The sequence below is a fragment of the Pseudorca crassidens genome, chromosome 16 (genome assembly GCF_039906515.1).
Source record: "Pseudorca crassidens isolate mPseCra1 chromosome 16, mPseCra1.hap1, whole genome shotgun sequence".
In the NCBI taxonomy this organism is placed as follows: domain Eukaryota; kingdom Metazoa; phylum Chordata; class Mammalia; order Artiodactyla; family Delphinidae; genus Pseudorca; species Pseudorca crassidens.
The window spans coordinates 47254769-47277324 of record NC_090311.1 but is presented as its reverse complement, the minus strand read 5'-3'; the positions used below and the strand labels follow the sequence as shown (position 1 = coordinate 47277324).

At 49.8% G+C, this 22556-nt stretch overlaps 1 protein-coding gene across 1 annotated transcript in view; it reads right to left on the bottom strand.

The window, feature by feature from the left end:
- FRMPD2 (FERM and PDZ domain containing 2) overlaps positions 1-22556 on the bottom strand; it is an 83662-nt gene that overhangs the window by 51388 nt on the left and 9718 nt on the right. Inside the window, exons 4-11 of the mRNA XM_067710264.1 lie at positions 17009-17200; positions 15160-15292; positions 14366-14453; positions 12868-12994; positions 10893-10964; positions 8619-8793; positions 5341-5491; positions 4563-4701 (exon numbers count right to left, since the gene is read on the bottom strand). Coding sequence (XP_067566365.1) covers positions 4563-4701; positions 5341-5491; positions 8619-8793; positions 10893-10964; positions 12868-12994; positions 14366-14453; positions 15160-15292; positions 17009-17200 — 1077 coding nt within the window. The remainder of the gene's footprint in view (positions 1-4562; positions 4702-5340; positions 5492-8618; positions 8794-10892; positions 10965-12867; positions 12995-14365; positions 14454-15159; positions 15293-17008; positions 17201-22556) is intronic.

The window sequence follows — 22556 nt, the reverse complement described above, 5'->3', positions numbered from 1 at the left end:
CTGAGGCTGCAGCCCACCAGGAGTTGCAGGAAGATCTTCATGACTCAGCATCACTTTGATGTTAGGTTCCCTGGTACAGACTCCGGGGCAGAGAGGGGTAGGCAGCTGGAGGCGTGGTCTCAGGGTTCACTGTAAGGAATGAGGAAAGTAGAGCTTGGCAGATGGAGAAGCTGACCCTTCCCTGGTATTCCTGAATCAGGCCATCCTAGTCTCAGGAAGCCCCTCGCAGTCTAATCTTGGGCAAGACAGGTCCCCACAGCTGAGGACAACTGCCCATGAGGGAGGCGGCTGGGAGCCAAGAGCATCTGGCCTTCTTGGGGCTGGGATTGGGCAAGTCGGTCTGATGAGGGGGTCTGAAGGGAGCAGCACAGCATCCACTACACCCCATGCCCCTGGTGTGGCACAGGAGTCCCCATGTAGCTGTGGACTGAGAATCCTCCAGCCGAGGGCTGGCCCATGCCAGTTCTGAGCTCAGCTCAGAGACGCAAAGGGAAAGAAATTGCTCAGCAATCCAGTGCATAAAAAAGCATTCAGAATGCTATCAGGGTGGCCAAAATCCAGAACACGGACAACACCAAATGCTGACAAAGATGTAGAGTAACAGGAACTTGCATTCATTACTGGTGGGAACGCACGATGGTTCAGCCACTTTTGGAAGACAGTTCTTCAGTTTCTTATGAAACTAAACATACTTTTACCATATGATCCAGCAATCGCTGATATCCTTGGTATGTACCCAAAGGAGTTGGAACTGTACGTCCACACAGAAACCTGCACGTGGATGTTTACAGCAGCTCTATTCATAGTTGCCAAAACTTGGGAGCAAAAGAGGTCCGTCAGTAGGTGAATGAATAAATAAACTCTGGTACATGCAGACAATGGAACATTATTCAGCACTAAAAGGAAATGAGCTATCAAGTTGAAAAGACATGGAGGAAACATAAATACATATCACTAAGTGAAATAAGCCATTTTGAAAAGGCTGGATGATTCTGACCTTATGACATTCTGGAAAAGGCAACACTATGGAGACAATAAAAAGATTGGTGGTCGCCAGGGGTTGGGTGGAGAAAGAGAGACGAACAGGTGGAGCACAGAGGATTTTTAAGGCAGTGAAACTACTCTGTATGATACTATGATAGTGGGTATGTGTCATTATAAATTTGTCCAAACCCATAGAAGGTAAAACACCAAGAGCAAACCCTAAAAGTAACTGTGAACTCTGGAGGACAACCATATGTCCGTGTGGGTTCATCAGTTGCAGCAAATGTACCACCCTGGTGGAGGACGTTGATTGTGGGGGAAGCTATGTATGTGGCGGCAAAAGGGTATCTAGGAAATCTCTGCACTTGCCACTCAATTTTGCTTTGAGACTCAAACTGCTCTAAAACAAGTCTACTAAGCTTTTTTGTAAGTATGTAGGACCTTTGACCCGGCATCGCATTGCTAGGACTATGTCCTAGAGAGGTCAGCCTGAAACTAAAACAACTCCAGCACGAACATTTATTTCTATGTCATTTAGGTTAAAAAGAAAGATCAGAAGCAACTGGAACAATAATAATAGTATTATTACCACTCACACGGCGCCTCTAGGTGATGCCCACCAGTGAGAGAACAAATAAGTAAACAAAGGTCCAGCCCTGCTGAGGCATACCGCATGGCTATCCCAAAAGCTCATTAGGAAAGCCAGGGGAAGACATACCAAGGAGTGAGAAAGCAGAATGCAAATCGAAAGTGGCAACGTTTACAACTGCATAAAATCCCTGCGTGTGGTCAAAGGCTGGAAGAGAATGCACCCAGAGGAAAGTTGTTCTACAGTAATGATGTGATTAAGGAGATTTATTTTTGTACCAAATTGTCTTTGTCTCCCTTTTTAAAATGCAAATGTAATCATGTTACTTCCTGCTTAGAATTCATCAGTGGCTCCCAATCTTTCACTACAGTGGTTTCTAAATCATGGGTTTTTTTTTTTTCCAGCACCAGAACCATTTATCAAACAAAATATCCACCCCTTAGGAGGGCACACGAAGTTTCTCCTGGATCTGACTGGCAGTGCCCCCCAGCCTCGCAGCCCGGTAGCTAAGGCTGCCATCAAATCCCTGCAGAGCTGGACGGGACAGCCTCCTCCTCCTGCCCACTCAGTGACCCAGACACAGGGAGGGGCTCTCCCCTCTGAGTCCCCCTAATGCCCTTTGATGTGCCCACCGCAGTGCCTGGCACATAGTGAAACGAGGCCCTAGAAGTGAGTCCTGGCTGTGCTTTCACTATCTTACCTAACCTCACAGAGGTGCAATTCTTCTATAATGCAGATAGAAATAACACCAGCTTTGCAGGGTTGGCACGGGCTTAGATGATGCAAGCATGGAGGAGGCCCTCCATAAATTAAGGCTGAGCGAGTGGCTGCACAAATGAATGAATGTGTGTAATCTGTTGCCTTTATACACACACACACACACACACACACACACACACACACACAGAGAGAGAGAAAGGGAAAAAGTCTGCCTTTGGAGGCCACACAGGGGCAGCAGAGAACATCTTGGAACCACACTGGTCCCCAGAGCAGCTGGAGAGGTTGAGGATAGGCAGGATCTGGGGAAGAAGCTGGAGGTGAAGGATGAGATTGGGCTGAGGCAGCAGCTAGGTGAGGCCAGTCAGAAACTGGGCAGGCCAAAGGCGCAGGGGGTTGCCAGAACTGGGCGCCTAGAGTCAGGTCTGGGCCCCTGGAGCCTCGGGGCAAGTGATCCCATAAGAAAAGTCTGGGCCTGTGTGTTCCCAGCTGCCTTCAGTGGATCTGGCCCACAGTTTCCACCAACTATCAGCCCTAGAGTTAGGGTCTCGGGTTAAACAGCGTGTCTGAATCCATAGACTGAAAGTTAGTCTTTGTTTTGTTTTACAGCAGAGCACTCCTGCTTCTGGGGTAGGGGAAGGGAAGCTTGCAAACAGCAGTTGCTACATGCCGGGCCACATACGTACGTCACCACCTTCCACCCTTACAGCAGCTTTGACCTACTACTATTTCCATTTTTCAGGTGAAAAGGCCGAGACTCAGAGAGACAACGTGCCCAAGGCCACTTAGCTACTTAACAAAAGAGTCAGGGCTTGGACCTGGTTTCTGTCTGACCCCAAAACTCAGGCCCACTCCTTTGCTCCATAGCGCCTACTAAGGGCAGCCCAACGTTCTGTCCCTGGAGGCCGCCCTCCCTACCCCCCCAATCTGCACCCCGCCCGTCCAAATGAGCCGCACACAGGTCTGGACAAGATACTGCAGCTAGGACGGTGACTGATTCACCGGGGCACCCCTGGCTGACAGCACCATCCATGAGCCTGGGCCCCTCTCCTCCCGAGACCCCCCGCCCCCCAAGTAGCAGTACAAGGGCAGGAGGGAGCTGGCCTAGGCATGGTTAGGACCCCAGCTCTGGGGACTGAGGAGACAGGAAGGAGCTCCAGTGTAAGCAGTGACAGGCCTGCAGGCTTGTCAAAGGGGCAGGGAGGGGTTCCGGGGGCCAGGCCAGCCCTGGGAGACTGCCCACCCAGGCCAGGGGGGAGGGTGGTGCCCGGAGGAGAAAGCGAAGTCTCAGTCCTTGTGGACTGAAGTGGGAGCAGGGAAGGGAGGGTCAGAAGGACAGGGTGTTGGGAACTGAGCTACGTTTCCCTGACAAGCAAGCTGCGGACTCCCCTGATGGATGACTTTTATCCACAGTCTTATCCAGCCAGGAGCCTGTACTCCATTCATCCATCCACTCCTTAGACCAATACTCTTGAGCAAACGGCCTGTGTTTGAGACACTGCTTTGGTGCTGGGGAAATGGCAGAACAAAACACACAAAACCTTTACCCTCTGGCGGATCCCATTCTAATGGAGAGACCTACAGTAAGACTGATGAGGAAATGGATACACCATCCTGGGTGGTGAAAAACGTGAGGGGATGAAGAAGGACTTAGAAGGCTCCAGACGTGGTGGCACCTTCTGAAGATGTGCTGGGAGGAAAGCAAGATGATACTGGTGTAGTCTGAAACGTATTTTTCGAACTGCAACCTGCAATCCATTAGTGAGCTGTGAAATCAATCTTGTGGTTCATAGCCTGCATTTATAAATTAACTAGAATAGAATAGGAAAGACCAATGTGTATCACATGTAGAAAGGGTGCATCTGATTTCCTAAACTTTCGCCTCAATTCTGTTACATGGACACATGTGTACAGGTTGGGTGGTAAACGTCTGTCATTTTTTATCAGGGGTTATGGCACAAACCATTTGAAACCAGTGATTATAAGAACGCAGTAAATTAGTAAATTACTGTTTTTAGGCAAGACCTTAGATTAGAACTACATTGCAATGTATAAACTTGACCTGTTGACCTTTGTATCCCCCAGAGTCTAGCAAAGAACACTTGATGGTTGTTTGTTGGATGAATGGATGGAGGGTTGCAGTTTACCCCAATCTCAGCAGTTGATAGGTGCTAAAAACACAGGCTCAGTCTTCACATTTCTAACTGTTCCCCCCATCCCATAATTGCTTCTCCAGTGACCCCACCCAAGGGACCCCAGTCTCTACCCCTACCTCCTCTGGGTAACTGCCAAACTCAGCCTGCAGGGCGAGGACCCCCAGCTGCAGCAGCATCTCGTCATTGCAGTACAGCTTCTCCTCCAGGATGTCTCTCCGAAGCTGCAGGTAAAATTGGTGCCTTGTCCAACTGTGCCTGGGAAAGAGATGCAGGAATAAAGGTCACTGGAATGCTGAGGGTGAGGGAGACCACTAAAGCCTGGGAAGCAGGAAAAGGAGAGAAGATGAGACACAAGTCAATAGAACCCAGAGGGCAATGCCAGTAAGACAAAGGCGGCCTCCTTCACCCACACCACGCTTCCTGTTACTCACTGAGGTCTACTCTGTGCCAGTCATCTCCCACAACCATGGAGATGTTTGTTCCTGTGGTTCAAGTGAGAAAACTGATGTTCAGTGAGATGGTGTTGCTAGTAAGCAAAGGAATAGAGACAGTGATCCAACCCCAAACCGGTGACCCTTTCCTCGAACCCTCACCACTGGGCTGCTGGGAGGCGGGGCATGTTGGGGTCAGGGGAGAGAGAACTTGACCTTGACCGGCATATGTTTGAAACAAAAGGGTAAGTTCTCATTTTGACCAGGGCCTGTCCCCAAATACTGACTTTTCCCCCTTTTCTGTCATATTGGAATCCAATCAACAGAAGATCAGCCACAGTAACTGTTGTTATTTATATGCACATTAGTTTGCCAAGCACGTGCCTAGACCCATTATCTCTAATGTCAGCCTGGAAGTACATAAACACCTTAAGGAACAAACAAAGAAGTGTGCAGCACTCACTGGAGCAGCCCATAGTGACTGACAAAGAACTTTATTCTCAGAAAGAGCGTGAAGGTATCCGGGGAGCTCTTCTTCTGGGGCTGCTCACTCCAGCCTTCGGGGGCTATTTTGCACACCCTGGTTTCAGCGTCCAGGAAAAAGAACTCTTTGCCTGAAATGGAAGTAGAGAGTATTTAGAGGGAAAAGCAGTCGGTGAGGCACCACCCCTCAGACTCACAGCCCTGAGCTCTGCCCGGAGGGTCAGACAAGAGCCAATTGAGTACAGGAGAGAACAGGGAGCAAGTCATCTGGATAGCTAGTACCACAGGACCTTTGTTGGGTCCATGAGAGATCAAGAACAGGGGATAAAGAGGAGAGTGTCAGGGAAGAGAAACTCAGCACCCAGAGGAGAAAATATGATTATTTATCTTAGAGAAGATATCACTTAACATCTGCCTCCCAGCTACCATCTTATGGAAATAAAATTAAAAAACAAAGAACTGAGTATTTATTCCATTTCTGCCATGGGCCAGGTGCATCAGCTGGACCATGCCCACATCTCTCCAGCCAGAGTGTTATGGACTGAATGTTTGTATCCCCCAAATTCATATATTGAAACCCTACCCCCTGCAGGTGTGATGTTATTTGTAGGTGGGGCCTTTGGGAAGTAATTAGGTTTAGATGAGGTCATGAGGGTGGGACCCCCATGATAGGATTAGTGTAATAAGAAGAGGAAGAGACCAGAGCTGTCTCTCTCTGCTATGTGCGGACGCAGTGAGGAGGTGGCCATCTGCAAGCCAAGAGGAGGGCCCTCACCAGGAACATGACCATGCTCGAAGCCTGACCCTGGATTTTCCAGCCTCCAGCACTCTGAGAAATAAATGTGTGTTGTTTAAGCTACTCAGTCTACAGCATTTTGTGATAACCTGAGATGACTAAGACATGGCGTAAGTGGAGTCACCTTTGTCTTTTGACCTGAATGTTGCCACCTTGAAAACTCCACCAACCCAAGCTCAGGACTTCAACTGCAGTTAAGTTTGCCTTCTAGCACCTCTGGGAGGGAGGATGAATCAGCTCCAGCCACTGGAGGCCCCACCTCGAGCCCCTGCTCTCCTCAAGGCAAAGCTTGACCCTCACCACCCCTCCTGGGTGCCCTTGGCCACTCCCCCTGAACCCCTGCAGGTCTGCCCCAGCCCTGCTCTGCCCCATGCCCTTCTCCACACTCTGCCCTCACCACGCAGCGTCCAGACCTCTGCCCGCTGTGTCCTCAGCCCTGGCTGCTGAACCTGACTCCCCACACCAATTCACCCTTCCCTTTGGGTCACGTCTTCCCAAGGGATGGGCAGGTCCCCATTACAGTTTGGCTGGCAGACCCTCCCAAATGGGTTTATGTCCAAACCCCTGACTGTCACTCTTGAGTGATTTACCCAGGAGGCCCCAGCTGAGTAGGTCTAGGATGTCCACATGGAAGGGGTCCAGGGGTGGGCAGCTGACTGGGAGGGAAAGTAGGGGAGAAGCCTTAAGGTTTTTCTCCCAGAGCAAGCGCACTGGTTTTATTAAGGCTGCATGTTACAGATCAATAAAAATGTTTCCTGCAGGTTCTTCTATTCACACTTGAGGAAAGACTGAGCAAACATCAACTGACAACATCGAAGCATATAATGTTGCTCTTACTTGGGAGAGGGATTTTTCAGAGGTCTGCTGAGAACTATGAGAGGTAAGGTCCGCCCTCTACCCACCATGGCACACTGAGTGATCCTACCGCAAGCTGATAAGCTTCTCCCACTGGGGATGGGAGAATAGAGGAACACGGAGATCATGACACCTAGCAAGGTGGGCTGGTGGAGCAGGGTTTAACCTGAAGGCCTGTGTGATCCCAGCTCAGCCTGCTTCCCATCACTCCACACAGTGGTTAAAGAGCGTCCACTACAACGAAGGGATCTTTGCGGTAGATGGAAATAAAGACTCCCTTTAACAAAAGGGCAGAGCTGGGAAGGTGTAAAAACCCTTTCCTTCTGGATCTTCAGAAGGGGTTCTTAACTTAGGCTCCTGGGGTGGGTGTGCTGATTTCCCATTAGTCCTGGATGATTAGATGGACTCATTTTTATTTTTATTGTGGTAAAATACACACAACATAAAATTGACCGTCTTGGGGCTTCCCTGGTGGCGCAGTGGTTGAGAGTCCGCCTGCCGATGCAGGGGACGCAGGTTCGTGCCCCGGTCCGGGAAGATCCCACATGCCGTGGAGCGGCTGGGCCCGTGAGCCATGGCCGCTGAGGCTGCGCGTCCGGAGCCTGTGCTCCGCAATGGGAGAGGCCCCAACAGTGAGAGGCCCACGTACCGCAAAAAAAAAAAAAAAAAAAAAAAAAAAAATTGACTGTCTTAACCACAGTTAAGTATATAGTTCAGGAGAATTAGGTACATTCACACTGTTGTACAACCCCATCACCACATCCATCTCCAGAACTTTTTCATCTTGTAAAACTGCAGCTCTGTCTGTACCCATGAAGCAATAACTCCCATTTCCTCCTCCACCCAGACGCTGGCAACCACCGTTCTACTTTGTGTCCCTATGAATTTGACTGCTCTAGGTACCTTACATAAGTGGAATCAAACGATATCTGCCTTTTTGTAACTGGTTTATTTCACTCGGCATAATGTCCTCGAGGCTCATCTATGTTGTAGCCTCTGTGTGTCATCTAGCCGTCTATGTGTCAGAATTCCCTTCCTCTTTAAGGCGGAATAATCTTCCATTGTACGTATATACCACATTTTACTCGTCTATTCATCCGTCAGTGGATACTTGCGTTGCTTCCACATTTTAGCTACTGTGAATGATGCTGCTATGAACATGGGAATACCAATATCTCTGAGAGATGCTGCTTTCAATTATTTTGGGTATGTATGTCAATGTGGAATTGCTGGATCATAGGGTAAATTGGTAATTTTTTGAGGAACTGCCATATTGTTTTCCATAGTGGCTGCACCATTTTGCATTCCCACCTAGACGAAAATGTTTCTCACATTTGCTTGTCTAACCTCAAGGCACTGAGATTGGTCAACCAGACCCAGCAAATCACAGAAGCTACAACATCTTACAAGCATTGTTTCCTTACCATCCTCTGCACTTACTTGACAGTTTGCACATGAGGACTTGACATACTGACTAAGGTCTAGGTGTGCAAGGGGCAATGTCCCAGTCTCAAGCAGTTTTGTTAGAAGAAATAGCACTTAGGTACCTAGACAGCGGGGTTACCTGAGGCACCAGCCCAGCTGTGGGCTACCTGGGAGCCACTTACCTTTCATGTAAGCCAAGCCAAAGTAAGTGAGCTCCCCAAGGTTGGCAAAGGACGCAACAGCGCTGAAGACGGCTCCCACTGTCGACGTGATGTCACATCTCACCTCCAAGCACTGCCCGTTCAGCAGCATTACACAGAGGGCCCGGAGAGCCAAATAGGACTTCCCTTTTTTGGTCTGAAAACAAGAATGGTATAAATTGTAACAACAACTACAAGACATAGAGTCTTTACCATGGGCTAGCTATTGTGCTAACCACTTTATATGTATTTTCTCATTTAACTGACAAACAACCCGAAGAGATAAGTACGTTTGTGATTCCTGTTCAGCAGAGGAGAAGCAAGGCTCACAGACGGTAAGGGACTTGCCCAGAGTTGCACAGTTAGTAAAAGGCAGAACCAGACTCAAATCCGTGCTCTCTGCCAGCCTCTGCAGGGGCAGGAAGGCTGGGGAGCCACATGTAACAGATCTCTCCCCTGCAGAAATCGTGGCTGCCCCTTGAGCTCTGCTTCTCTAGAGGACTGCCCAGGACCACAGTGGTGAAGCGTACACCCCCAGGAGTACTGGACAACCTGATACTGACCCCCAGGCCTTCACAGAGCACAGCAGAGAGAATTTGGGTGGGCACAGATCCAAGGAAGAGAGAGGGCTGGCGCTAAGGTGATTACTGTGAACCGAGAAATTCATCAGCAGAGCCGCATCCAAAGATATGCCTTCTGTCACTTCACCCTGCTCAGACAAATTCCAGATTCATGGCCTCTGTAGCCCCACCCTAACCACTGTTGCCTGGGCTCAACCGCCCAGAACAGCCCATCATTCTGCCGCCACAAAGTCTTGTCTGCCTGAGTCTCTGCACGTACTGCCCACTGCCTGGAAAGCTCTTCCTCTCCCTCCCCACATGGCAAATTCCTATGAGTTTCCCAGATCAGGCTCAAGACCTTTTGTCTGTGGCCTGGAGGGTCAAGCCACCCTCTCCCTTCTCTGCTCCCCCGATGCTTTCTGCTCAGGGGCCCAGCCTCCCTAAGGACGGGGGCTGAGTATCCCCTGTGCCCCAAAGCCTAGACTGAGGCCTGGCCCAGACCTCCTCAAAGTGTCCTCATTAAAAGACAGTCATGGGTGGACGCTACAGCTGGCTTTAGTGCCATTGAGACCATGCCTGCCACCACACCATGACCTTCCTACACCCAGGGGCAGCCCCACACCCCAGGGGCCCGGGCAGGTCTGAGGACCCTGTAGGAGGGAGAGCTCTCCCATGATCCCAGGCAGGGCTGACCACATGGCACACTCTTAGCCACCCTGGTTCCTGCCTGTCCTGCACACCTGTGTCCCCTGGGGCGGTTGTTTACCATATGTGCGCATGCTGGGGCGGGGAGGGTGTGGAAGGTGCTGTGAAGCACCCAGTGCTTCGGTTTAATGCTCTGCAGTTGCCCTCTTGAAATTTGTAATAATTGTATCCTTGAATGTGTGCTTTCTAAGTGATGTCCCATTGGAGCACGCACAAGGAGCGTGGGTTCACAGTGATCCTGCCTCCCCACCTCTGGTAATGGGGTCTGGCTGCCAGCTCCTCTGTTCCCTGGTGCCCCAGGCCCCGTCCAGTCTCTGCCTCCCACTCCCTACCCTGCAACCTCTGCCACCTTCCACCCAGGGCAGCCCCCGGCTTATATATTCCACCATCCCTCCCGTCCTCCCCGGGGGACTGGTTCAGGAAGGGTCCCAGTCAGGCATCTCAGAGCAGGGCATGGCAGTGGCTGTACCCACTCTGGGCCGACAGCACCACAGCTCTTTCCTTGGGCCCCAGGAGGGACAAGCCTGTCACTCACCCCCAGTCCAGGTCCGCCTGAGCTGGGGCAGCAGAGCCAAGGGAAGGGAAACTGGCTTTTCCTCCCCAGAAAACAGACAAATGCATATGCATATATTCTAGAAGGCAAGCTCCACATGAAGAGGACTCTGCGTTGTTCATATCGGAGATCTAGGGTCTGGAGTAGTGCCTGGTACCTACTAGCTGCTTCAAGAATATTTCCTGACTGAATGGGAAGAATAAGACAGAGCTCGTCTGGAAGGACAATCAGGACTCCGTCAGAAGTCACAGGGGGTTCCTCTTAAAGGGGAAGAGGATGCTGAAGAGAGGACGTGAAGTATGAGTGTGACTTGGCGAGGGCTGGCAGGTGCCTGGAGGAGAGAGTGAGCCCCTCAGAGCTCAGTCAGCCTTGTGGCCTGCCCAGCTGGTCACTTCCCTCGCCAACCTCCAGCCCTACCCAGTCGAACCCAGCAGTTACCACAATTGTTCCAGGCAGATACAAGATCACCGGGGCCTCTCCAGCCAGCAGGGCGAACTCCGGCCTGGAGAACTGAAGAAACACGCAGAGTCACTCACAGTAGAGGAGAGAAATCAAAGTCAAGTTCCATGGAGCTGGACCCCCAGGTCCAGAACTGGGCTTCTCCCATGGCCTCACTTCCCCCTGCCCACCAGCAGCAGTCCCTTGCCCAGAGCCAGCAGCAAGCAGGTTTCAATGAAATGGAGCTCAACTGTGCTGAGGCCCTAGCTAGGCTGGGCATCTCAGAGCAGATGTCTTACAAGTGGGTGTGGTTTTGGTGATGTTCTAGCTGTTCATTTAGGTGCCCACTTCATTCTCAGTGATATAATTCATGCATGATCACATAGTCTTTTATATGTCTCAAAATAAATACATATTATATGCAACAAGAGTTTTCAAAAACGAAAATACCTTTAGATTTAGATCCGATGAAACGTTTTTCCAGCTCTGGACATTGAATCAGTAGTGTGCATGAAGAGCGATTCTCAGTTTCACAATACTCCATGTTTGTAGCACACTTGTGACGCAGGAAGTGCTTTAATGCCACCATTATTTAGACCCAGCCATCTAAAATGGGCTGAGAATGGGCACCCTATGGGGTGCCCATTCTCAACCCATTTTGCAGGAAGTCAAGGCTCCAAGAGGTTAAGAAACTCACCCAAATCTAACACCAGTGAGTGATAGGGTTGGGTGGGCCTTCTAATCTGTCCCCCATGGGTTCCTGGCAGGACTTCTGTCTCAAGAGGCCAAACATCCAGCCAGGGTGTCCCTCAGAAGCGTCTTTAGCGAGTGGTTATGAAGAAAAGCCAAAGAAGATGAACAAGGCCTCCCTGATGCCAGTCCATCCCTCCCCCTCCAAGTTCATGAGGCCCTGAGAGTGGCCTTGGAGGGCAGCAGGGGCTGGAGGGGAGTGTGGCACCAGGGCCGCAGAGGAGAGGATGTCTTGAGGCTGCCCCAAGCTCAGCTCATCCCTAATTAGTTGAGCACATTAAGCAAATCTCTCTGCAACAGACAGACAGGCAGACAAGGCCTTCTGGGGGCATCTGGGTCTGACGTTCCCAAAGGGCTACTGATGCTCAGACAGAAGGCCTGTCAGGGACAGCCTCCTCAGTGAACAGCCTGCTTGGGAGAGGTTTGTCACAGATCCAGGGGCATTGATCCCCGTGGTCACTGTGGGCTTGTGTGGTTATTAAAACAGTTTTGCAGCTCATGTCAGTGTCATGCATCGAGGAAGGGATGCTTTTTATCTAAACACCGGAAGTGGCTCTGACCGCTGGTGCCAGAGCTGTTTCTGGCAGAAGGCGTTATCCTGGGACCATCCCTGATCTCAACCTGCAGCACAGGTGTAGCAAGCTGGCCCCTCAGCAGAGACCAGCCTGCCTGCCAGGAGTCAGGGGTCCCCGGAGCCACAAGTAGAGGTCACCCAACGTGGTCCCTCCTGTCGTCACGGACTTCCAGGCTGGGGCAGGCTGGCGTGGCTACTCTTGCGCCCCGACTCCCCACACTCGTCCAACCCCTACTGCCCTATGTGCCAACCAACCTGGAGAATCTCTCTCCCTGACTGTCCCACCCATTCCTTTGCTCCCACGTGTCACCTGTTCAGAAGGCCCTTTCCAAGTACATTCAGCCTTCTCAGCTCTCTTACCACGTCCCCTGTTCTGCCACCATCCACGCCAACGGCTGTGAACTTCCTGAACGCTGGGACCTGCTATCTTCAAACTTCTGTCCTACACAGAGTCTACAGCAAGGCCACTCAATAACACCTATTGCCCTGAATTTCAAAGTTCAGGATGATTTTAGTCCAGTTCTCTGTAAATCTCAGCCCAGGGACCCCGACCCCCGGCAGGACCCTGCCCATTTTCAGCTGCTGTGTCAGCCACACATGCCTCCTTGCTCACACCTCTCTTGGGAGTGCCCTTTGGTCCTCTCTGCTCACCTTTCCCTTTCTCTGCAGGAAACCCTTTCCAGAAGAAGCTGCTAGCCGTGAGTTTTCTGGGAGAGCAGAACCAGAGCTGAGCTGTCGGCCTTCCTGAAGATCTGGGGGAACTTCAGCTGGAAGAACGCTGGCCAGCGGTCAGAGAAGGAGCAACAATTAACAGTAGAAACAGCTTCCATCTAGCAAAAGCCCCCACACACGTGTGTACCCACTACTGCCCCTTCACCCCACGAGTTATATCCGCTTTGCCAATGAGGAGGCTGAGGCCCAGAGAAGTTAGGGCTGCAGAGCCACGGGGGTTGTTTCGAGGTACAAGGGTGCAGGCCGTCTCTTCCTCACCCCACTTTGACCCTGCCTCTGCTCACTGTGCTCAGGACAGGCTGGGCCCGTGACCCCAGGTCCTGAACACAGAATGATGGGGCTGCAGAGGGTTCTGACTTTCCTCCCTAGAATTCTATCTATTGTTCAAAATGTTTCAACGATAAACACACATTATTTATGGAATCAGAAAAAGAAAAAAAACGATTTTCATTGGGAAAATAGCAAATAGAGTTTTGTTTTGTTTATTTATGTTTGGCTGCACTGGGTCTTTGTTGCTGCACATGGGCTTTCTCTAGTTGCGGCGAGCAGGGCCTACTCCTCGTTGCAGCGCACGGGCTTCTCATCACGGTGGCTTCTCTTGTTGCAGATCACGGGCTCTAGGCACACGGGCTTCAGTAGTTGTGGCATGTGGGCTTAGTTGCTCCGCAGCATGTGGGATCTTCCCGGACCAGGGCTCAAACCCATGTCCCCTGAATTGGCAGGCGGATTCTTAACCACTGTGCCACCAGGGAAGTCCCACAAATAGAGTTTTAAATAGAGGAAAAAGCATTTTGAGGTGAACTCTGCAGCCTCCTGCCAAGGCCCCAGCTGTGTATTTGACATCAAGCTGGCTACAGCCCTTGGCTGATCCGTGGAGGGACAACGAATCAAGATATATATAAATAAAGTTTCAAAATGCATAATGTTCCAGGTCCAGGAAGATATGGGCCCATATGGGTTTCAAGCAGGTTTATTAGACTGATCACAGATGCACAAGAGTACCCTGCAGAGTGCAGAAGAACCTCCCAGCTGAGCACAGCCTAAATTCCTAACTCACAGAATCAAAAGCTAAATAAATCATTGTTTTTAGTCGTTGTGTTTTGTGGCTGTTTGTTATGCAGCCTCATGTGACATAGATAATCACAACAACAACAGAAGCATGTTGTTCCATAACTGAGTCTGAACTTGGTTCCCAGAGGAGACAGAATGCCCTGACACCATAGCTGCCATCAGGCCCCTCATCATCTTGGCTTCATATCTGCTTAAATGTGGCTTTTTCACCTGCCAATGCAATAGGGTCAGCTTTTTCCGGAAAAGCAACAGACTTCTCAATAATCAGAAGAAAGAAGCAGGGTACAGCAGGTCCCACACCAACGTCCCACAGCAAGTTCACAGCCCCGTACACCTTGCTGCTTACCTGTTCACAGAGAGGCTGCAGCAACTGTGTGCTGAGGCACTCAGTCTGGGCTCCAGGGAGCTCTGAGTCTCTGTGCTTCTCTCTGAAACTAACCAAAGAGCATGGTGGAGGGCATGAGCAGAGGCAAAGAGCACAGCTCTCTTGAATTAAGCAACCTAGGGTGTGGATATCAGCATCACGACTTACTAGCTGTGTGCCGTTGACAAAGTTACTTGACCTTTCTGAGTCTCTTTCCTCATGTGAAAAATGGAAATGGAAATAAGAGTTACAGAGGGTTGGGGGAGTTTTTGGGAGGAAAGATGAAGCTTAACAACAAAGAGAACCTTATTTTATGGACAACAAACAGTAAATTAATTTTTTTTTAATCTCAAATTGAAAAGCAGAGAACGGTGGAAGATTTGACGATTAGTCTAAAGGCCATTCTTCTAACACACCTAGAGCAACAACAAAAACACTCTTTCACAAATTGCCTTTTCTTTCACTCCACCTAGAAATCAATTAAAGGGAAATTTTTTCTTTCATGTCGTTTGTTTAAATTTGTTTTTATCAATTTTAAAAGAGAGTTTATGTTGGGTATAAATAACTCTGCTAAATTACATCTCCGAATGAAGTTTTCCTCAGGACACAGGCGAGTCCTAAGCTCAGCCCCTTCTCTTCAGGGGCTTCCTGGAAGAGTGGGGTTTATACGGGCTTTCTCTGCCTCCACAGCATGGACATCAGGCCCACAGGGGCCAGGAAACAACAGAGTGGGTACCATCAGCCCACCCAGGGAATGCTCAGGGCGCCATACCCACCTCTGCAGGGATGCAGACACCCCGGGGCCCTCGCTGCCCGGCTCTCACAGCTGGCCTGCTGCAACCTGTTCCTGAGCAGGTAGCTTCTGTCGTGCTGCCCGGACGAGCTTTCCTCCACAGCCCTCCTCTCCACCTGAAGGTCAAGTACATCACACATCCGCATCCCAAGGTCGAGAGGGGACATTTATACAGACGCATACAACCTGGCTATCAGTTTGAGTCAGTGTGGAAGGGTCTGTCCTGCACAGTGGGAGCCCAACAGTGAGCACGTAGCAACCAGAGCGAGGTCTGTGTGTACCAGCCACACAGCCTAGAGGTGGTTCACTCACCCCCACCCCCCAACACCTGCATACTCATGCACATCTGTGCCTTCGCTCACACGCCCCCTCCACGGGCCAGGGTCTCCCTGATGATCTCTCCTGTGCTTCCAAGGCCTAGAGCTACATCCTCTCCACCTCTGCCCTCTCCATACCTGCAGATAGGAATGTCCTCTCATCACCTCCCCTCGTCACTTTACTCACATCCGGCTCTATTCCACCACGTTACAGCAAGTTTGCTTGCTTGTCTCTCTCCCACAACCTCACTGTGTGCTTAACGCACCCCTGTAGCTTACTGAGTTCAGTGCCCCAGTGAGGGTCGAATAAGCGGTGGAAATCACTTCACAGGTCCCTGATGGAAATCACTTTATGATTTCCCGATGGCAACGCTGCAGATCATCACAATGTCCATCAGGGGACAACGACATATCAATGGATGGTAGGCTCTAGTGTCCTTCGAATACATGGACCTCCTCTGTCCCCACCAAATCCTCTGGCTCAATGTACAGGAGTGACATGTTTACACGCCAAGAGAGAAGGGGTCCAAGAAGGAGGACAGGATGGGAGAGGCATTTTCTTTTACTTTTTTTTCTTTCTTTTTCTTTTTCTTTGGCCACCTGCACAGCTTTCCAGATCTTAGTTCCCCAACCAGAGATCGAACCTGTGCCCCCTGAAGTGGAAGCACAGAGTCCTAACCCCTGGACTGCTAGGGACTCCCTGGTAGAGGCCTTTTCTGATTGACTGTGGGCAGCATCTCCACAGCCATCCCCTCCTCTCCGTCCACATGGCCCCTGTCTCAATTCTCCAACACGCCCCTGGACAAGCGCAGTGCTGCCCAGCGAACACCTCACTTGCCTCACCCGAGTCCCAGCGAGGCTGTCTCCTCCTGAGACCACCTCCTTACTCGGCTTGTCCCCCATCCTTCCATCACTCCCTCTCCTGGGAGTACTTCCCCAATAACTAACTTGCACAAGAATGCCCGCCTCTGGCTTTGCTTCAAGGAAACCCAGCCTAAGCCAAATGCTCACTCTGTGCCGGACCCCTTGCTAGGCACTGGCGAGTGCACAGGGCAGCAAGCACAGCAAGGTGACCCTCTGCAGGTACACGATGGCAGAGGGGAGGGAGCAGCCAGGGATGATGTAGGCACAGTCAGGGAAGGCTTCTCATGCAAGGTCTAGGGTTGAATTTTGATAAGCTAACCCATGGGTCATAAACACGACTGTTTTTATGAAAAGAGGCTCTTTCAAAGATCTCAAGGGTCTTAGCCACATTAGAAATCTAGGCTCGCTCAAAGGTCTTCACCAGCACTGCCCGCTAGAACTGCAGTAACAGGAATGTTCTAGATCTGTCCTGTCCAGTATGGTCCTCGCCAGCTACAAGGGGCTACTGAGAACTTAAGTGTGGTCGGTGTGACTGAGGAATTGAATGTTTTATTTCCTTTCAATGAACTATGACTTAGCTCGTTTGAACTTCAACAGCCACACGTGGCTAGCGAGTAGCCCCCGGCTTGGAAAGCGCAGATCTACACTGACCTCGGAGATGGTGCCCAGAACCAAGCCGGCCAGCTGTCTGACATGGAGACTGGCAGAGGCTGGGTGGACGGCCACTTCTTCCCAGTGAATCCGACAAGCTTCCAGGATGGACTGCAGCGGTAGCCGCCTGCCAGGCTGGTCTTCACACATGGTTAGCAGAATGGAGTGCAGGGGCTCGCAGAGCTGCAGGGGCTGGAGAGTGGGGCAGCCACATGAGAAGCCTCCAGAGCAGCGGCCCCTGAGGCCAGCGCCTTGTCGGGTGTGCCGTGGAGACAACTAAGAACGGATGTTCTCATTAACTACACAGATGCTCACTCCTTCTGGGGAGTTTAGGGAGGCTGAACAGCCTGAGGCCTGTTTATCACTGTTTATCGCTGAGGCCACAAAATGAGGAGCAATTATCTCTGCACCAGCTGTATGTAGTCTGCTGCTTTCTAATCTGGAACGTCCTTCGGGGCGCGGGGAGCCCAAACACATCCTTGAAATGCCTACGAAAAATAGGTGCTTGACAAAATGGATTTCTGCCTATGCCAAGCACCCAGATCAAACCAGGTCAGCCTTTAACTCACATTCACCTGGCCAGATTGACATTTTCTCTAATTATTTAGAGAATAATATAGGTGGCTCCCACTGGGCCCTTCCCCTAGAGTGTGAGCTCCAGGACCACAGGGACTGTGGCTTTTTCACTTTGGAATCTCCAGTGGTCAGCATAAGGTCAATAATCATTGATTGAACTTTATGTCACATGTACACATCAAGCAAAAGAAAAAATAGTTATTTTATTAAACACTTCCCTCATGTGTTTGAATGACCATAATTTATATGGGGAAGGTCTCAAATTCATACTCACTCTCAGGTGTTTTCTCACCCTCACCCACACTGTAAGTTATTTTCCAGATGAAGACTGCACTACCATCTCCTGCCACGGAGCACGAGTTGTGAATGCCTATCTTCATGTGTAACCAGGCTACTGAGTCCCACACTCATATAGCACATCAGAGGACCTCTTACGTGCCGGGACTGAGTGGCTACTTGCAGTATAAGGTGGGAGACAGCCCCAGCCTTTAAGAGGTGTCAAGTCTAATGAGGAAGATGGTCACTTAAAGAAAAAAGGACAGTACAGGGTGATAAGGGCTTTGGCCTCAGAAACATAAGACGTGGTCATAACACAGAGGAAGGGGCCTAACTCAGTCTGGGAGGGAGAAGGGAACTGGGGAAAGAACTTGAACTAAATCTCAAAAAGCACACGGGCTGGCCAGGAGAAAGGCTGTGGAGTGAGCCGCAAACAGAGGGAGCAGTGTGGGCAAATGTTGGCATGTGTCTAGAAGGAAGGAGGCTATGGGCAGGACCAGGCCCAGGGCAAAAGGACAATGCAGGGTCCCTTGGTCAAAATTGTTAAGAACTTTAATGCAGAGCACTGAATCAAGTGGGGGGCCCTTTTAAGTGCAGGGCCCTGTGCTATTACACAGGCCACATGCCCACTAAGCCAGCCCTGATTATGGCAGAGTATCAGAGAGGAACCAGGATCACAGGTAGGAACCAATTCTGGGATCCAGGTATGCTCTGCTGAGAAGAGGAATGCAACGCCGTGGGGAGTGGAGAGCTGTGAAAGATTCCACAGGAGAGGGACATGGGCAGGTCCCTTTTCAGAAGGAGCGCCAGAAACACTGGGATGTTTAATTGGAGAGGGCAAGGGTGAGATGGAAGGAAGGAAGGAAAGGGGGGGAGGGAGGAAAGAAATAGGGCAAACAGGCTGGACAGAGTTCTCCAATGTATGTTCTTGTTACACTGGTTTCTACGGAATTCTTATAGCGTCAGATGAAAATTTACACATACACACACATACGCATACTGTAGTCAAAAATTTTATAGAATGCTATGATAAAATTTAAAAGTTTCTGTGCTTTAAGCCTTCTCAGAGTCTTTAATAAACTACTCTGACAAATCTTCAAGAAGAAGACATCGTATGGACATTTTCCCAAATCAATTGAGCACAGAACCCTTTTTCATGGAAGCATCTCACTTCAGGAAGGGCTGCTTTAAAGCCTTTTTTATAAATTGGTATCTTCAGTATCTATAAAATCCTCTAGCTTCCTACTTCCTCTGGACTGGAATGGCAAATAAGTTCTTATCTTACTTGCCAATCCCAAATTGTGTCTGCCTGGAGTGCCAAGTTGAGTAGGATTCTGAGGTTCTTTCTGTACGCAGCAGGAGCAGCTCTTTAATCGATTGGTAATCCTTCCTAGAACCTAGGAGTACAGAGTGGTGGCACATAGCTCAACAGATGTGGTCCCTGCCCTGGGAAAAATCTAAATAAGTCCAAAGACATGACCTGGCAAGACTTTGAATATCTTGTTCACAGACCTGATTTGGTGGAATGTGAAACCCTGCTGACCAGTAGAGGGTCATTCCCAAAGAATAGACGTGCATCTGCCCAAGAGAAAAAGCACATGATTAGATTTGTCACCTCTGTTATTCCATGATCCTGTAAACAAGATACAATTCATTTCCGCATGTGGCAGACACTGTTGGCTGGCTAGCCGAACAACCATCTGCAACTCCCTTAAACTTTGCTGCATCCTACTCTAGAGGCTGAAAGTCTCAGTGACCATGACGCTCAATTTTTGTGAAAGATGTGAAGTAAGTCTGTTAGGGGGCTTCTGAAAAAGTTTGTTCTTTACTGTCAACAGGAACACATGTGGCTGGTCCCATCCTTTGCCCCCTGTTTCTGTCTTGAACACTGATGTGATACATGGAATCATGGCAGCCATCTTATGACCATGAGGCAATAAGCATAAAGACAAAAAGTCAACAGCTAAGAAGGATAGATTGGAAATATACGGCCTAGATCCTTGATGACATTTACCAAGCTTTTGACCAATCTCTTGACTTCTTGTTACATAAATAACTATATGTATGGTTCCAGCAGCTGTATTTTAGGCTTTCTGTTTCTTGTAGCCAAAACTGTCTCTACATGACACACTACGGTTCAGCCTGATTAAAAAGCATCATATGTTGTCAGAAAGCAACATTGTGTAACAGAAGAGCATTATCTGACTTCCCTGAGCCTCAGTTTCGTCATCTTTAAAGTGAATATTCTGCCTGAAAACTTCTGAGGATTGCGTAAAGAGGACCTGGACACGGTAATAATAATATTCATTATTGTTTTGATTATTATTAGTCAGAGAGCACTTATAACAGACTAAGCCTTTCTCTAAGTCTTTTACTTATATTAATTTATTTAGTCCTCACCACCATCCTGTGAAGTATGTATTTAATTTTCCCCATTTCACAGAGAGGAAACTAAAGCAAAGACAAATTAGGGAACTTGCCCAAATAAGACCTAAAGCCTAAACTTGAACCCAGGCACCAGAGCCCCTGCCTGGAGCCACTTGGCTTTGTCACCTCTGGATCATACTAAATCCTCAATAAATGTTTATTATTATTATCATTACTATTATTATTAGGCTTCTATTATAACTGACAAATAGCATTTCCCTTAAGATCTTTCTCTTCATGAAATGATTTCTGGGACTTTGAAAGGGAGACGTTGAATTCGCAAAGCATGATATGTAAAAACGTATCGTTACTGGAGCAATCTACTGAGTCTAATGCAAGTGGGGTTCGTTTTGGTTTTTACATTTTTAGGTCAAGGGCATGTGTACAATTCACATGTGCCAATTAGTCCTCTTCTTGGTCCGAAACTATACACATAAACCAGCTAACCACTCCTCTGGTAAAAGGCTAGACACCTGCAGGGAAGTTCACCAGCTGCACCCTCATTTCCAGAGAACTGACCCTGAGAATGGCTGCCTGGGCACTGCCAGAGGCACCGTCCACACCTGGGAACTCACCTGGATTCCAAGGGCTCTATCTTAAAGTGTTCCAGCTCAGGGCCTAAGGCTGCAATGACAACAGGCCTCATCCCAAATCCCAAATACAGCCCACTGGTAGTTGCTGCCTTGGAGAAGGGTGGTGAGAAGGATTCCGAAGGCAACTCCTGGCTCAGCGTGAAAGAACATCATGATAGATTGGTAATGTCTGCCATGATCCCGGGATGGGGTGATGATGGAATGAGTGCCTTGTAGTTAGAGACCTGCCCACACCTTCCACCTGCACCTAGAACTAACACTCCAAGCAGTGGAGGAAACATCTCAGTGTGCTGGGTAGAGCTGAATGTTGCCCTGAGGAGAGGGGTCAGAGTACATCCTCTTAACCTCAGAAAGGGCCCAGGGCTGTGGGAGGATTCTGAGCAAAGCCTCTCTTGAGACTACTTTCCTGATTGTCTACCCCACCTCCCACAGGACCCAAACCAAACTGGATGAAGACAGGAGACCCTGAGGAATGGAGGAAAACAGAAGTTAACAGAACTGCGTGGTAGGGATGCTGTAAGAGAGGGAATGGCCAGGTAACCTTGCATCCTGGCCTAACAAATAAGGCTGAAGGCCAGTGGTTTCTTCTGCTTAAGCCACACTCCCATATGCCATGCCTAGGGAATTAAACCACCAACGAAATTGTTGTTTGGTCCATTAAGGACTCAGTCCCTGCCCACATTGACCCTCTCCCAGCTCAAACTCACCCTTTCCTTCCTGGCTCAGATTCTCAGCAACACGCTTCCCTAGTTCTTAGCTCAGCCTATTCCTTGAGCCTTGGAACTCTGGGAACCCTCCCTCCTCTCCATGGAGGAACATGTGCAGAGGGAGAAGGATGTTCTTCCCCAGCTTGGCTCAGCTCCAGGATGGTCTGAGCAAAGGAGTGACTAGATCTTCAGAAGAGGCCAAGCTGCAGTCAGGAGGGTGATGTCTGTCCCTCACTAGTGAGTGTTGGGAAGGATGGGGAAGGACCCCAGGAACACTCAAGATCTGTCTCAGCTCAGGTCCTGGAGAAAGCAGAGCCTGAAGCAAGGATTCAGTATGACATTTCATTCAGGAGCAGTAAGCCCAGGGCAATGAGGGTGAGGAGAAAAGGGGGAGGGAGGCAAGGACAGATGTGATGTGTGGGGTCACTACACTGGTCACTTCCTTGTAACAAGCAACAAAGCACAGCTGGAAGCACAGCACACTAAGCCTTGGCACTCAGAACTTCTCTGGAAGGCTAGCAAGACTTTCCTAAAAGCAGTTCATGAAGAAAGGAAGAAGGGAGGATTTATCTTCTCCTTCCCCTCCCATCTCCCACTTCCCATTGGTGGAGTTTCACTCCATAGGAAACTAGCTCCCCTGCACTTTCAGGTTTCATCAGCAGGCCCCTCTAGTGTTTGCTCAGAAAGTCAGATCCCACGGCTCAGGATGTATCATCTTAGCTGAGTTCAGAGTGTAGGAGGCAACTTGGTGTGGGTGGAGCTTCACCCAAGAGACCCAGATAGGGGCAATCTGAGAGGCCCTCAAGTCTGTGTCCAACACAGGAGTCCAGGGATTCACCCCCGGAATCTGGCAGTGTAGGAAAGGGTTCAGGGGCCTGGTGTGCTGGGGCAACTGCCAGTGGGGTGACGGAGCCCAGGCCACTGCAAAGGTGACTCTCATGTTCTCGCTGTGGTGATCTGATTTGGAGA